Here is a 15565-nt window from a genome sequence, read left to right on the forward strand (position 1 = left end):
CGCTCAGCCCCACCAACTTTTTATCAAGTGTTTTTTAGTGAACTATCTCATTGAATCTTAATAGTGATCTTTGGAGAAAGTTAGTATATTATCTTCATTCCATTTTTTAGAAAATTGAGACTCATAACTCAAAATGCATTGCCAAAGATCACTCAGCCAGTAAGTAGAATGGGACTAAAATCCAAATGTTTTGGTTTGAAACTTCATGTTCTTTGTAGTGCACAATACTGCCATGCCTTATCTGTTCCTCTTTTTTAAAAAAGTATTTGTTATAGTTGACACATGATAATTATACACATTTATTGGGTACATAGTGCTATTTCAATACACACAATGTACAGTGATCAAATCAGAGTAATTCATATATTCCTCACCTTAAATATTTATCATTTCTTTGTGTTGGGAACATTCAAACTCCCTCTTCTAGCTATTTGAAAATAAATAGTAAATTATTATTGACTGCAGTGACCCTACAGTGCTATAGAACACTAGGACTTATCCCTCCTATCTAGCTGTAATTTGTATCCTTTAACCACCCCCTATCCTTCCCAGCCTCTAGTAATTACTATTCTACTCTCTACCTTCATGAGATGAACTTTTTTAGCTTCTGCATATGAGTGAGAACATTTGCTATTTATCTTTCTGTTCCTGGCTTGTTTCACATAACATAATGTCCTTCAGGTTCATCCACCTTGCCGCAAATGACAAGGTTTCATTCTTTACGTGAATTTAAGGGTTATTTTCCTTAAGCTAGAAGAAAGTATTGCCTTATATACACAATGGAGAAGAGATGTATTTGTAAAGATTATTTCTTAGATTATTTCTCTAAGAGATTTATTTGTAAAGACCAAATATGTTTGGATTTTCAGATTGTCTAGCAATATTATCCTCCTGGATAACCCTGATACCAATCAATTCACCATCTTCTAACTCTCCTCCCTCCCTCCCTAACCTTTTCTACACCTATTACCTAAGCATTTGAGATACGCCAAAGGAAATAAAAAAGTACTCCTTCAGGAAGCAGAGTACAGACAAAAGAGGTAATGAATACTGTAATGATCTAAGTGCTGTCACGTACTAGATGCTATGAAGTTAATAAAAGAATTGAGTAAAGGTCCCTGTCTTTGAGAACTTATATTCTATTTGGAGAAACATGGGGGGAAAATCGTGGCTAATAACTAGCAAATATAACATGCTAGGCCAAGCAGTAGAGATAATTAAGAGAACTAGTCAAGAAGGCATTGGCTGTTAAAAAATGGACAGGATTTATGAAAACTCTCATGAAAGGCTGGACTTCATGATCCTACAGTCAATCTAGCTGTTCTGTGCTTTGAACCCGTGACCCCATCCAGAAGAAACCAGGAGAAGCACAAACTGGCGCCAGATTCGCTACCACCTGCCCGACCCTTGAGCCCGGGGAAACCCAGAGGTGGGTGCAGCAAGCTCTGGAAGCTGCAGACGAGGCAGGCGGAAGAGGCGGGGCTTCGCGGGCTACGTCATCGGGGCGCCGGAGGCCCGCTGCGCCTGGGAGTTTGAAGCAAACGGGCAGCGCGCGACAATGGCGGCAGCTGGTGGAGCTTTGGGGCCATTGGTGACGGGTCTGTACGACGTGCAGGCTTTCAAGTTTGGGGACTTCGTGCTGAAGAGCGGACTCTCCTCCCCCATCTACATCGATCTGCGGGGCATCGTGTCTCGACCGCGTCTTCTGAGTCAGGTGCTAGCCCAGGAAGGGGAAGGACAGGGCTAGGTGGCGGGAAAGAGGACCAGGAAATGGAAGAGGGTGACAGGAGTTGGGCCGTGAGTGAGAGCAAAAGAGCCAAGCAGGCAGTCCAGCCCTACTCTTGGTCTGGGGAGTAAGCATGAGAAGCACAGAGGCCAGGGGTTGTTGGACTCTTTGAGAGTCGTCTGTTCTTTCACCCACAGGCTTAGACACGTGTTTTGCAAAAGTCGGGAAACCCAGTTTGGAACCCTGTCTGGCGCTGAAGCACACTTGAATGAATTCTGTGTATTTAACTCTAAGAAGATTAGACTTGAGGCCGGGCGTGGTGCCTCATGACTGTAATACCAGCATTTTGGGAGGCCTAAGTGGGCGGATCAACTGAGCCCCAGGAGTTCGAGACCAGCCTGGGCCCCAGGAGTTCGAGACCCCGTCTCTACAAAAAATTAGCTGGGTGTGGTGGCGCACGCCTGGGACGCTGAGGTGGGAGGATCACCTGAGCCTGGGAGGTCAAGGCTGCAGTGAGCTGTCTTTGTGCCACTGCACTCCAGCCTGGGTGACAGTGAGACCTTGCCTCAAAAAACAAACAAACAGACCGGGAAAACGTGAGGGGGCAGATAATTCAGTAGCTGGGAAAATACTTGTGAGAAAAGAAAAATAGAACAACCTGAACCCTGTGATGTATACAAAATTTATCAGCGCCTAGAGAGACTTCAGCCATGCTCCCCCATGCAGCCCTGGGGACAATTATTTATTTATTTTTTAGAGGGGGTCTCTCTTATGTCACCACGGCTGAAGTGCAGCTCTGTGATCGTAGTTCACTGCAGCCAGGAACTCCTGGGCTTAAGAGATCTTCCTGCCTCCAGTGAGCACAGGGGCTCATGCCTGTAGTCCTAATTCTTTGGGAGGCTGAGGGGGTGGATCACTTAAGGTCTGGAGTTTGAGACCAGCCTGGCTGACCTGGTGAAACTCCGCCTCTACTGATAATGCAAAAATTAGCCGGGTGTGGTGGTGCACACCTGTAATCCCAGCTACTCAGGAGGCTGAGGCAGGAGAATCAGGAGGTTGCAGTTAGCCGAGATTGAGACACTGCACTCCAGCCTGGGCAACAGAGGGAGACTGTCTCCAAAAAAAAAAAAAAAAAAAAAAAAGAGATCCTGTTACCTCAACCTCTGAGTAACTGGAACTAAAGGCGTGTGCCATCATGCCCACCAAATTTTTTAAATTTTTTTTTGTAGAGAGGAGGTCTCACCATACTGCCCAGGCTCGTCTCGAACTCCTGGCCTCAAAAGATCCTCCCGCCTTGGCGGCCTCCCAAGTAGCTGGGACTACAAATGCCTGGTGCCACCACTGGGCTACCTCATGTTATTTCAATGCAAATTCTTGGTGAACATAGGAACTGCCCCTTTTGCTTTAAAAATCCACTTGTAACTACTGTATAATCAGGGCAACTTAAGTTTGTGCTTCGGGTTGCACTCCTCGAACTTGGCACACATTTGTGTTCTACTTGTATTAATTTGCCTCAGCCTCTTCCTTTTAGGTCCTTTTAGGCTGTTTGGAAAGGGGAGTTGAATTTTGCACTGTGCGGCCAGAAGCAATAATTAAGACCAGAAGGTGGACATATTGGGAAAGCAGGTTTTTAGTCAATATAAGGAAAAGTTTTGTACAAATTAGAAGTTTCTAATACAGTGCTTCTAAACTTTGAGTATATATGAATTACCTGGGAATTTTGTTAAAATACAGAATCCAGTTCTGTAGCTCTTGAGACTGGACCTGGGGTTGTGCATTTCTAACAAGGTTCCAGCTGAAACTGCAGACCACACTGAGTAGAGGCCGTAAATATGTTTTCCAATAGAGTTTGCTACTAGCCACTAGTTACTATTGAGCATCATGAATTTTTAAGTTTAAATAGTCATGTATGACCAGTGGCTGTCATATTGGACTGCTCAGATAGAGGACATTTCCATCATTGCAGAAAGTTCTATCTAGAAGACATGTGAGTTTCCTCAGCCCACTTAAGGGTTTATGTTCACTAGGGACCACTTTGTGTGGTTATTGTAAAAAGTATTAAGGTAGGTTGGACTATTAAGGTTGTGGTACTTTGGACTATTAACTTCTCATCATCCAGAATCTTGATATGGTGTATCTCAGCAGTGTGGAGAATTACTAAGGATTTTCTAGGGAAAAATTGATTTATTTTAATAAGCCAGCTGATAAATGACAGAAAAAGTTTTTTGATAACTAGATCATGGTGTGTGTGTGTGTGTGTGTGTGTGTGTGTATTTTGGTGATTAATTGGTGAGAAGTTCAAAACATGGAGAGACTTGGGTATAACAAAACTCCTTTTCACATCTTATTTATGCGAATAGAATTTCTCAGTATTTACACCCCAAAAAGCAATATAATTTATGCTAAACTCTAACCTCCCTTAATAAGTGATATTTGACTATAGTACTATATATACATTAGTGTACATAAAGTAATTGGAGAGGAAAGGTAGCATTAACTCACTAAAAATGCATTTTCCAGGTCTGTTTTTATCCCTCTGTCAAAATTTGCAAAACATGTTTTAATTAATCATATGCTTGTAATAATTTAATAAGAATTCTCTTCTTTAAAAAGTACAATTTCCATTTTCTTTTCCTCAAGAGAATAATTTCTCTTCAGTCCTTAAGGATTCAGCTGCTTACATGGGCTTTGTTGTGGGTCGAAGCAGCACCCACAGGTTTAAATCAGGGTCGGGTATTTGGTCCTTGTGGGATTCACAAGATGGATTACTACTGACTACTTTGCTGTGAATGGCACAACTCACACAGTAATGTAGCTTCGTATACAGTTTGGGAAGAACATAGGAGGCAAAGATGCTCACTGCAGAAATGTCCCTCACTGCTGCGGCCTCTACTGTGTTCTGCATGATGGGCTTCTTAATAGTCTTTTCCTTGGGCATGTATCAGACATAGTATGTGCAACTACTGGCCACAGCCCTTTTTGGCACGATCATTGTTCCTTTCTTTTCTTTGTCATCTTGGAAATAAGGACCTGAGAGAACTACAGAAGAATTCTTGACACCTAGAGACTTAAGGTCATGGGAAATTTTTTTAAATTACCATTTTAAATTTCAGTTTACATACATATAGACAAGTATGACAGAGGGATCAGTAAAAGCTTTTCTAGTATAATCATATATTGCTTTAGAATAAAATTCTCTGGACACAGTAGAGTGAAACTTTGAGTTGAAAAAAGATGTAAAAAATTTTCAACTTTTCATAGTCAGGAATTTCATGTTTTTTGTTTTTTTTTTTTAAATGGAGATGGTGGGTATCCAGTCACTGTAGCATTTGTATTCCAAGTTTATTCCTTAAGAAGAGTGATAAAACAGTTCTGAGATAATATGTTAATATTTTTAGTACTAGAAATTACATTCTTTGCAACTTAAAATAGTCATAGATTGTGGGGAAAAGAAAGAGAGATCAGACTGTTACTATGTCTATATAGAAAGAAGTAGACATAAGAGACTCCATTTTGTTCTGTATCTGAGATGCTGTTAATCTGTGACCCTACCCCCAACCTTGTCCTTGCAAGAGACATGTGCTGTGGTGACTCAAGGTTTAACAGATTTTGGGCTGTGCAGGGTGTGCTTTGTTAAACAAGTGCCTGAAGGCAGTATGCTTGTGAAAAGTCATCACCATTCTCTTAATCTCAAGTACCCAGGGACACATACACTGCCAAAGGTCACAGGGACCTCTGTCTAGGAAAGCTAGGTATTTCCAAGGTTTCTCCCCATGTGATAGTCTGAAATGTGGCCTCATGGGAAGGGAAAGACTTGATCATCTCCCAGCCTGGCACCCGTGAAGGGTCTTTGCTAAGGAGGACTGGTGTAAGAGGAAAGAAGGCCTCTTGGCAGTTGAGATAGAGAAAAGCATCTGTCTCCTGCCCGTCCCTGGGCAATGGAACATTTACTGAGAAAGGAGAAAACCGCCTGAAGGTGGGACGTGCTAGCAGCAATGCTGCTCTTTATGCACTAAACAGGTTTATGGAGATGTTTGCATATGCATATCAAGGCACAGCACTTTTCCTTAAACTCATTCATGTCACAGAGATCTTTATTCACATGTCTTACTGCTGACCTTCTCCCTACGATGATCCTATTATCCTGCCACTTTCCTTTTTCTAAGATGGTAAAGATAATGATCAATAAATACTGAGGGAACTCAGAGACAGGTGCGTGGGTCCTCTGTATGCTGAGCGCCGGTCCCCTGGGCCCACTGTTTCTTTCTCTATACTTTGTCTCTGTGTCTCATTTCTTTTCTCAAGTCTCTCGTTCCACCTAACAAGAAATGCCCACAGGTGTGAAGGGGGAGGCCACCCCTTCAATAGATTTTGGCTTTTTTTACTCTTTAGAAGTACTGGAGTAAACCTATGATCTAGTTCACAAAGCAACTCAGTGATTGTTTGCTTTTCTTTTTTAAAAATGAGGTGGTCTTGGGTGGGAATATGTATTCTAACATTAAAAAGTGATGATTTATGTGGAAAAGGAGATTATAAAATAGCAATTCGCACAATAGTCTGTATTTACGAAACTTCCTAATTGAAGGCTTCTTTCAGGAAATATAACTAAAAGATGATAGGTTTAGATACTCAGCGTAATGGGTTACTGAGGGAAACCAGGGAGTCAGGGGACCATCCTTAGTCTTTGGGGTCAACATCATGAGCTTCCCCAACACATCTCAGGTTGCCTTCAGAACAGATTCTGAGTCTGGCTGAATAGATTCATTCTTGTGTTTTTAGATTTATGTTTATGTACTGGGTTTATGGAGAGGGTAATAAAAAGGCATTTTTTTTTCTCCAATCAGGTTTGAGACTTACCCCCACTAGTTTATTACTGTCTTTACTGTTATGTTGTTACATGTTTATACACTATTTAAAATAGTTACAATAAAACATTGTTTATGTGTTCATTTTCTTACAGGTTGCAGATGTTTTATTCCAAACTGCCCAAAATGCAGGGATCAGTTTTGACACCGTGTGTGGAGTGCCTTATACAGCTTTGCCATTGGCTACAGTTATCTGTTCAACCAATCAAATTCCAATGCTTATTAGAAGGAAAGAAACAAAGGATTATGGTAAAATAAAAGTAACATAAAGCATTAAGTTAATTAATCTGTAACATATTGTTAGAATTTTTCAGCTTCTGTGCACTAATGTTTTACCAGAGTCATCTTGAGTCCCTTAAGTTATTACTGCTTGTGGAATTTGTAATTGTTACTATAAGTCACCTTCCTTTTTTTAGACTAGGGGTCTAAAAAGCTTTGCATTGATTAGGAAATGAAAAGTGCTTTTTTTGGTACTGTATCTATGAAACCCCAACCTTTTTTTTTTTTTTTTTTACCAGCCCTTCTCTCATCAGCAAAATGTAACAGCACATACTTTCCCAGTATGTTTGTATTTAAACTTCATGAAAAGTAATCCATGGATAAAATTACTCTCATAAAGTAGCATAAACACCTCAGAGAGATATTCGTGTGGGTTCATGGCAATAGATTATCAGGTGACTTGCTTTAAAACCTGAAAATTTGTCCAGGCACCATGGCTCACACTTGTAATCCCAGCACTTTTGGAGGCCGAGGTGGGCGGATCACCTTGAGGTCAGGAGTTCGAGACCAGCCTGACCAACATGGTTAAACTCCGTCTCTACTAAAAATACAAAAATGAGCTGGGTGTGGTGGTGTGCACCTATAGTCCTAGCTACTGGGGAGGCTGGGGCAGGAGACGTGCTTGAACCCAGGAGGTGGAGGTTGCAATGAGCTGAGATTGTGCCACTGCACTCCAGCCTGGGCGACAAAGTGAGACCCTATTTCAAACAAAAAAAAAAAAACCCTGAAAATTGGCCAGGCACAGTGGCCAATTGTAATCCTAGCACTTTGGGAGGCCAAGGCAGGAGGATAGCTTGAGCCCAGGAGTTTGAGACCAGCTTTGGCAACATAGTGAGACTTTGTCTCTACAAAAATAAAAAAAGAATACACAATTAGCTGAGTGTCACAGTTACATGGGAGGCTGAGGCAGGAGAATGGCTTGAGCCCAGGAGCTGAAGGTTGCAGTGAGCTATGATTGTGCCACTGCACTGCACCCTGAGTGACAGAGCAAGGCTATCAAAAAATAAATAAAACCTGAAAAGCAATCTTAATGATAGTAAGGAATTAATGGGCTTTTTTGTTTATGTTGGTGTATTAGTGTTTTGTTACTTTTTTTTAAACAAATCCTTCTGCAGATGTGTTCTAAAAATTTTTATGATAAAAAAAGAAACATTAGTTGAGTTTTTGCTGCGTAAGGGCAGTGTTAGTTTTTCTGTTTTTTGTTTTTTGTTTGAGACAATGTCTCATTCTGCTGCCCAGGCTGGTCTTGAACTCCTGGTCTCAAGCCATCCTCCTGCCTCATCCTCCCAAAGTGCTGGGATTACAGGTGTGAGCCACTGCACCCAGCTGAGATTTTCTGAGCTAAAAAAAAAAAAAGTATATGAATCCCTACCCATAAGAAAACTCTTATTTCTGTTTTCTTATTTTATGTTTTAAAAAATGTTGCTGGAATGAAATTATGCATTTTTAAATATACTATAAATACTTGCAGTCTTGTGTTCTAGCTTAAGCTGATTCAGTTAAACTTGCCAATTGTTCAAGAGACAGAAAGGATTTGATGAGTCTGTGAAGTCCACAGCCCAAGTTACTTACATTTTGTAGATTATCTGAAAATAGTCTGTAGTGGAATTTAGGGTAGAGAAGTATATATTTAATCACGTTGCATTATATAATTCTTTAGATTGTAGTAATGGGTCTAAATGATTGCTGAGTATTTTTCCTTCTGAATTTGTATCTTCAAAAAGCCAATTATTTGGCTGATCTTGAATAGTGAATTTATAATACTTTGATGGAAAAAGGAATTATTTCATTGATGATATTGGATTATTCTGTTTCATAACTTTCCTTGATCTCGGTGATCTTGCTGTAAGAAACTCTGTATTTAGGCTGGACGTGGTAGCTCACACTTATAATCCTAGCACTTTGGGAGGCTCAGGCGGGAGGATCACTTGAGCTCAGGAGTTTAAGACCAGCCTGGGCAACATCATCTCTGTGATAAAACAAATTTTTTTAAATAAAAAAGAAACCTATATTTGAAAATTTGATCATAAAACACATTAAGCCATGTTTATAATGTAAAATAATTCACTTGAATTACTATAAATATACTGTATGTATAACTGGCAAGTTTGGTATACAGAGTTGGCTTTATACATAAATACACTGTATGTGCAACTAGCAAGTTTGGTATACAGAGTTGGTATACACATATACTGTATGTATAACTGGCAAGTTTTGTGTATATATATATACACATATACCTACATATTTAAATTTGGAATCAGCGAAATTTTTTCTTTTCTAGGAACTAAGCGTCTTGTAGAAGGAACTATTAATCCAGGAGAAACCTGTTTAATCATTGAAGATGTTGTCACCAGTGGATCTAGTGTTTTGGAAACTGTTGAGGTTCTTCAGAAGGAGGGCTTGAAGGTCACTGATGCCATAGTGCTGTTGGACAGAGAGCAGGGAGGCAAGGACAAGTTGCAGGCGCACGGGATCCGCCTCCACTCAGTGTGTACGTTGTCCAAAATGCTGGAGATTCTTGAGCAGCAGAAAAAAATTGATGCTGAGACAGTTGGGAGAGTGAAGAGATTTATTCAGGAGAATGTCTTTGTGGCAGCGAATCATAATGGTTCTGCCCTTTCTATAAAGGAAGCACCCAGAGAACTCAGCTTCGGTGCACGTGCAGAGCTGCCCAGGATCCACCCAGTTGCATCGAAGCTTCTCAGGCTTATGCAAAAGAAGGAGACAAATCTATGTCTATCTGCTGATGTTTCAGAGGCCAGAGAGCTGTTGCAGCTAGCAGATGCTTTAGGACCCAGTATCTGCATGCTCAAGACTCATGTAGATATTTTGAATGATTTTACTCTGGATGTGATGAAGGAGTTGATAACTCTGGCAAAATGCCATGAGTTCTTGATATTTGAAGACCGGAAGTTTGCAGATATAGGAAACACAGTGAAAAAGCAGTATGAAGGTAAGTGTGTTATTCAGGAATCTGCAAGAATCAGAAATCCAGCTTAAATTGAAGAGAAAAAGGAAATGCTCATGTCATTGAAAGTCCATTCATAGAGCAGGCTGTCAAGCGTGGTTGGATCCAGGAGCTCAAGTGATATCTTCATGACTTGCTTTCTCTCCATCTCTCAGCTCTGCTTCTCTGTTGACTTCTTTCTCAGGTAGGCATACTCTACATGCTCACCGTAAACCAATCGCTCTAGCTTGGGATATAGAATACCTTCATTAACTAGCCTGGACAATCTGCTCTGCAACTGTAAGGTTGTTAACTCTGACCTTCTTGAAATAAGAACCAGGCAGGGATAATTTCCTTAAATAAAATGGGTGTGCTAGTACCAAAAGAAGGGTATGTGTCTGGTCTAGCAAATTCGACAGATGTCCTTAGCAGAATATGATGTTTTGAATGAAAATTCCACATGAAGGAAACAATGAAAAAGAAATATAAAATGGTAAGATTTATTTGTAGCAGAAAAAGTTCTATTGATAAACATTATTTAAAGATTTTTATTTTATCAAGTAGGGACTTAAAGTAGTGCATGTGTTGGTTGAGAAAAATGCTTAGTTCTGCTGCCTATTCTATGCAAATTTCTGTCTACATTTTTACAACTGTGTGATCAGACTGTATATTTAATGCATTTTTCAGTTAACCTTGTAACAGATATTTGGTTGTGTTAGGTAACATTTTTTGTAGGTATCTTTGAGGTAACTTTTCTTTAATGTATGCATATTCATAAGCTATTTGTTTAAAACAGATTTGTCTTTAAGTGACTTCTTCATGTGCTTAAGATGTCCTGCCCTCATCACATTGTCCAGCTTACTTTAGCTAATTGACTGATGTAAGAGTTTTATACAAACTTTCTTTAGCTCTGCATAGAGTTTTTTCGAAAATTAGGCTTCTTACTGTCCGCTTTTAAAAGGAATATAGTTGCCTATTGAAATTAGATAGCTAAGGAGATCTAAGGAACTTGTAGAAATATTGAGCAATAGTAAAGCTACTGAGAGACCCCTGCAGAGTGAAAACTTGTCATCTTCAAGAAGAATTTTATTTTTATTATTATTATTTTTTTAGACAGGGTCTTGCTCTCTCGCCCAGGCTGGAGTGCAGTGGTGCAATCTTGGCTCACTGCAACCTCCACCTCCTGGGCTCAAGTGATCCTCCCACCTCAGCCTCCCAAGTAGCTGGGACCACAGGCACATGCCACCACACCTGGCTAATTTTTTGTATTTTTGGTAGAGATGGAGTTTTGCCATGTTGCCCAGGCTGGTCTTGAACTCCTAAACTCAAGCAATCTGCCCACCTCAGCCTCCCAAAGTACTGGGATTACAAGCATGAGCCACCATGCCCAGCTTCAAGAGGAATTTTTAAATGTTGTTATCCTTGACATCAATAAATGTTTGTCTTCACTGGAGTCCCTTTTTAACAGCATGAGTTTTATTTGTGGTCATGAGCTTCAGCCTGTAAGGAAAAACAGTCCTGTTAGCGTTCCTGATGAGCCAAGCACAGACCTTGGAAGTTTTTTTCTCGTTGTGATCTCTTACCCAGCTACTTACCTAAATAACAGATACAGTTTTCACAGATGGAACCATGGGTCTGCTGATAATCACTAAAGTTCCTGAAGAGTTTGGTTCTCTCATTAACATGTTACTGCGAGATTATTTCATATTGCAGTTGGTTGGACAAGAGGTTAGAGGTTTTTGTTTGAAAATCGGCAAATATCTTTTTTTCCCCTTCTTCTTAGGAGGTATCTTTAAAATAGCTTCCTGGGCAGATCTGGTAAATGCTCACGTGGTGCCAGGCTCAGGAGTTGTGAAAGGCTTGCAAGAAGTGGGCCTGCCTTTGCATCGGGGGTGCCTCCTTATTGCAGAAATGAGCTCCAGCGGCTCCCTGGCCACTGGGAACTACACTAGAGCAGCGGTAAGTTTTGGGGGGACTGGGTGAGAGGGGGCAGGGGCTGCTATGCTGCATGCTATAGGGCAAGAAGATATCTCCTAATCTGGCATCTCTGGTCTGGCATCTCTGGAACCTCTGCCAAAAAAAATCCAGCTCTTGTTAGTGTGACAGTATATTAATAGTAGTTGGATAGAATTCCTTGATAGTTAATAGCATTTTATATCATGTAGTGGACACTTCAGGAATTTGAATTATACTCCAGGAGAAACTTTGAGACCCAGATAGTTAGTCTAACAAACACTTACTAAATCTACCACGACTTTAAGACCATTGTCTTTTTCATCTTACCATGAATTGAGAGAAGATGAGAAGAGCTTCCCAGACACGCAGTTTCTCAGAATCTCCCAAGTCCTACAGAGATGCACGTTCCCATGACAGCAGCCCACATGCAGTGGCTTTCTCTTATTCTTGTCAGATATTTTAGAATATTATATTACTTTTAAAAAATTGTCATCGGGGGTTGGGCACAGTTGCTCATACCTGTAATCCTAGCACTTTGGGAGGCCAGGGCGGGAGGATTGCTTGAGGCCAGGAGTTTGAGACCAGCTGGACGTCATAGTGAGATCTCCTCTCTACAAAAAAATGAAAAAGAAAATTAACCAGGCATGGTGATACATGCCTATAGTCCCAGCTACTTGGGAGGCTGAGGTGGGAGGATCACTTGAGCTTAAAGATCAAGGCTGCAGGAAGCCATGATCATGCCACTGCACCTCAGCCTGGGCAAGAGTAAGAGCCTATCAAAACAAATAAAAAGCCCCAAGAAAATCCCCATGATTTTTTCCCCCCATGTGAAGAATCTAGAAGTAAAGGATTTCTATTTTTTCGTATTATTTCAAAGACTATCTGGAGACAACTCATATGGCCCTACAGTCACGTTTTAACCCTATCCCTGAATTGATTATAAATGTCTGATTTCCCAAGTCTCATAAGCACGGTCAGTTTTAATATTTGGCATTCTGGGAGTCTGGGTCTGGCTCAAGGACAAGACATGACTTGTTTGTTGGCAGTAGTACTTGGTGGCAAGAATGTATCAATGTGTCTCAGGTCTCGAAGTACCGAAGCTAGAGTGCAGTGGTGGTACCCAGTCAGCTCTCTGGGAAGTATCAAATAAGAAGGGAAGTACAGAGTCATGTCTCCGGGAGGGGAAAGTACCGAATCAGAAAGCCAGGCAGGCCTTCTAAAGATACTTTTATGAATGTGAGATAATAGTATAGAAAATGGGGAGACCAGTTGATGTTACAGAAGAGGGAAAGTGGTAGAGGTAAGATTTCTTTAGCTCTTGAAAGCATAGCTGTTCTTTATATGACAGCTGCCTTTGAATATGGAGTACCCCGTCTGTAGATAGTCAGTAAGCCTTGAATGTGGTTTCATACCATTATAATATGTTCTAGAGTACTCACCTCAAATCCTTTTTGGAACTAGGTGGGTCACCAAGCATTATTAGAAATAAGAAATTATGCAGCATCTTGATTTTAGATGCACATAGTATAGGATTTCTGTTTTAAGTATGATTTATTGCAGGAAGGGAAGGGAAAGGAAAGGGTCATCTCAGAGTCTTAATGAATCAAATGTGTTTTATTATGGTTTCTATTTAAGATGACCTGTTCAGATATAGTAACTTTATATATATGGAATGAGAAAAGGCATCTATAATACAGCAAAGTTTCTAACTAGATAATAGAGCATAAGCCGGACATGTTGACTCACACCTGTAACCCCAGCACTTTGTTAGGCCAAGGTTGGAGGATCCCTCGAGCCCAGGAGTTCAAGACCAGCCAGGGCAATATGGGGAGACCCCATGTCTTCTTTTTTTTTTTTTGTAAGTTTTAAAAAAATAGAGCATATTTTTACTTTTATTCTGTGTGATTAACTGTTTTCTTGTAATATGTTCTATTACATTCCATTTAGGTTAGAATGGCTGAGGAACACTCTGAATTTGTTGTTGGTTTTATTTCTGGCTCCCGAGTAAGCATGAAACCAGAATTTCTTCACTTGACTCCAGGAGTTCAGTTGGAAGCAGGAGGTAAATCTGGTCACTGGTCATGGCTCTTCCAAAAATGCTTCTTTACCCATGGCAGGCAAAATAAAACTTTGCATGTTATTAAACACTTGCTTAAGAGAAGCCTTCTTAGTCTAGAACAATAATGAATGAGGCCTTTGGTAACTATGTATCTTTGGACAAGTCAGTTTACTTCTTTTAGTCTGATTGTCTGTAAAATGGGGAGGATAACAGTATTGACCTCATAAGGTAATCAAGAGGCTTTAATGAGGTAACATGTAGAATATTTAACACAATGTCTTGGCACAGAGTAAACACTCTGTACTTGTAAGCCCTTATTCATAAGCCCTCATAATTCTTTGACTAGATACTATAGTTAGGGTCAAGGCTTTTAAGAATACTTAAAGTGTCTTGGATTTGGAAGATAATAAGCCATTTAACAGAATGCTTCTGGAACAGCAGAATTTAATAAAACAAAAAAGCAAAATCTAAGGATTAGGGTTTATGGATAGTCTGTGTGACCACTTGATGAGGTTGTGATAGAAAGGTTCTTGTATATGGTAGTGGTCAGGTTAGACTTGCTCAACAGTGCCTTGTGGTGATGCCGAGATGTATGCTAAAATTTTCTTCAATTGTGAGGCCAATCTTTATTGTATTTTTTTGATATTGAACCTTTCTTGGTAATATATGAGTTTTACTTTTTTTTTTAATATATATTGTTAAGCTTACAGATGATCTAAAATTTGACATTGAGAAAGTGTATATTTAGGGCAACTTGAATCTATGCTTCTGGAAAAAAATTACATGAAAAAAATAATGATAAAATAAATAAGGCTGGGTGCAGTAGTTCACGCTCATAATCCCAGCACTCTGTGAGGTCGAAGTGGGCAGATCACCTGAGGTCAGGAGTTCAAGACCAGCTTGGCCAACATAGCGAAACCCTGTCTCTACTCAAAATACAAAAATTAGCCAGGCATGGTGGTGCACGCTTGTAGTCCCAGCTACTCGGGAGACTGAGGCAGGAGAATTGTTTGAATCCAGGAGGTGGAGGTGGCAGTGAGCCAAGATTGCGCCATTGCACTCTAGCCTGGGTGACAGAGCAAGACTCTGTCTCAAAAAAAATAAATAAAATAAATAAATAAAAATAAACTTTACCATTGAAAAGAATTGGTGAGCATCTTTCTCCGTTTGATGTCTCTGGCCTACCCAGTGAGTCTCTTCAGCTCCTGTTTTTACCCGGTTGCTATACAAAAGCGGAACGAAAGTAGGGGCACATTTTTATTTAAAGCTGGTTAGATACTTTTTCTGAGAAGTCATGTGACAGGTTTTCTGATTTTTGTATTATGTGAAACTATAGTTTTTGTGTTTCTTGCAGGAGATAATCTTGGCCAACAGTACAATAGCCCACAAGAAGTTATTGGCAAACGAGGTTCCGATATCATCATTGTAGGCCGCGGCATAATCTCAGCAGCTGATCGTCTGGAAGCAGCGGAGATGTACAGAAAAGCTGCTTGGGAAGCGTATTTGAGTAGACTTGGTGTTTGAATGCTTCAGATACATTTTTGTGAAGACATTGAAGATGTGACAGTCCCCCTGAAAGTCACTAGCTGGAAATAATCCAATTATTCCTGCTTAGATTCTTCCACAGGGCCTGTGTAAGAATAGGTTCTGGAGTTATCATGGACTTTAGGAAATATTGAGTAATTTGTAATCACTGCATTGATACTATAATAAGTTCATTCTCAAGCTTG

The 15565-nt window shown here is 40.3% G+C and overlaps 1 protein-coding gene across 3 annotated transcripts; it reads left to right on the forward strand.

Moving 5' to 3' along the window:
* Nucleotides 1-1458: 1458 nt before the first annotated feature.
* UMPS (uridine monophosphate synthetase) lies at nt 1459-15565 on the forward strand. Of its 3 annotated transcripts, XM_025374839.1 has the most exons (7): nt 1530-1714; nt 2484-2582; nt 6687-6840; nt 9155-9826; nt 11604-11779; nt 13724-13838; nt 15190-15565. In XM_025374839.1, exons 3-7 carry the CDS (start codon nt 6807-6809, stop codon nt 15357-15359), a joined length of 1167 nt encoding a protein of 388 aa, XP_025230624.1. In that variant the 5' UTR covers nt 1530-1714; nt 2484-2582; nt 6687-6806; the 3' UTR covers nt 15360-15565. The 3 variants fall into 3 exon arrangements, with proteins under 3 accessions (XP_025230622.1, XP_025230624.1, XP_025230623.1); XM_025374837.1 differs by lacking the exon at nt 2484-2582 and having other exon boundaries at nt 1459-1714; XM_025374838.1 differs by lacking the exon at nt 6687-6840 and having other exon boundaries at nt 1545-1714.

Source organism: Theropithecus gelada, chromosome 2, assembly GCF_003255815.1.
Source record: "Theropithecus gelada isolate Dixy chromosome 2, Tgel_1.0, whole genome shotgun sequence".
In the NCBI taxonomy this organism is placed as follows: Eukaryota; Metazoa; Chordata; class Mammalia; order Primates; family Cercopithecidae; genus Theropithecus; species Theropithecus gelada.

Coding starts and splice junctions, on each gene's coding strand:
- UMPS (XM_025374837.1), top strand. CDS start 1,559: ATGGCGGCAGCTGGTGGAGCTTTGGGGCCATTGGTGACGGGTCTGTAC. Junction 6,841..9,154: donor GAAAGAAACAAAGGATTATG/GTAAAATAAAAG, acceptor TTTCTTTTCTAG/GAACTAAGCGTCTTGTAGAA. Junction 13,839..15,189: donor AGTTCAGTTGGAAGCAGGAG/GTAAATCTGGTC, acceptor TGTTTCTTGCAG/GAGATAATCTTGGCCAACAG.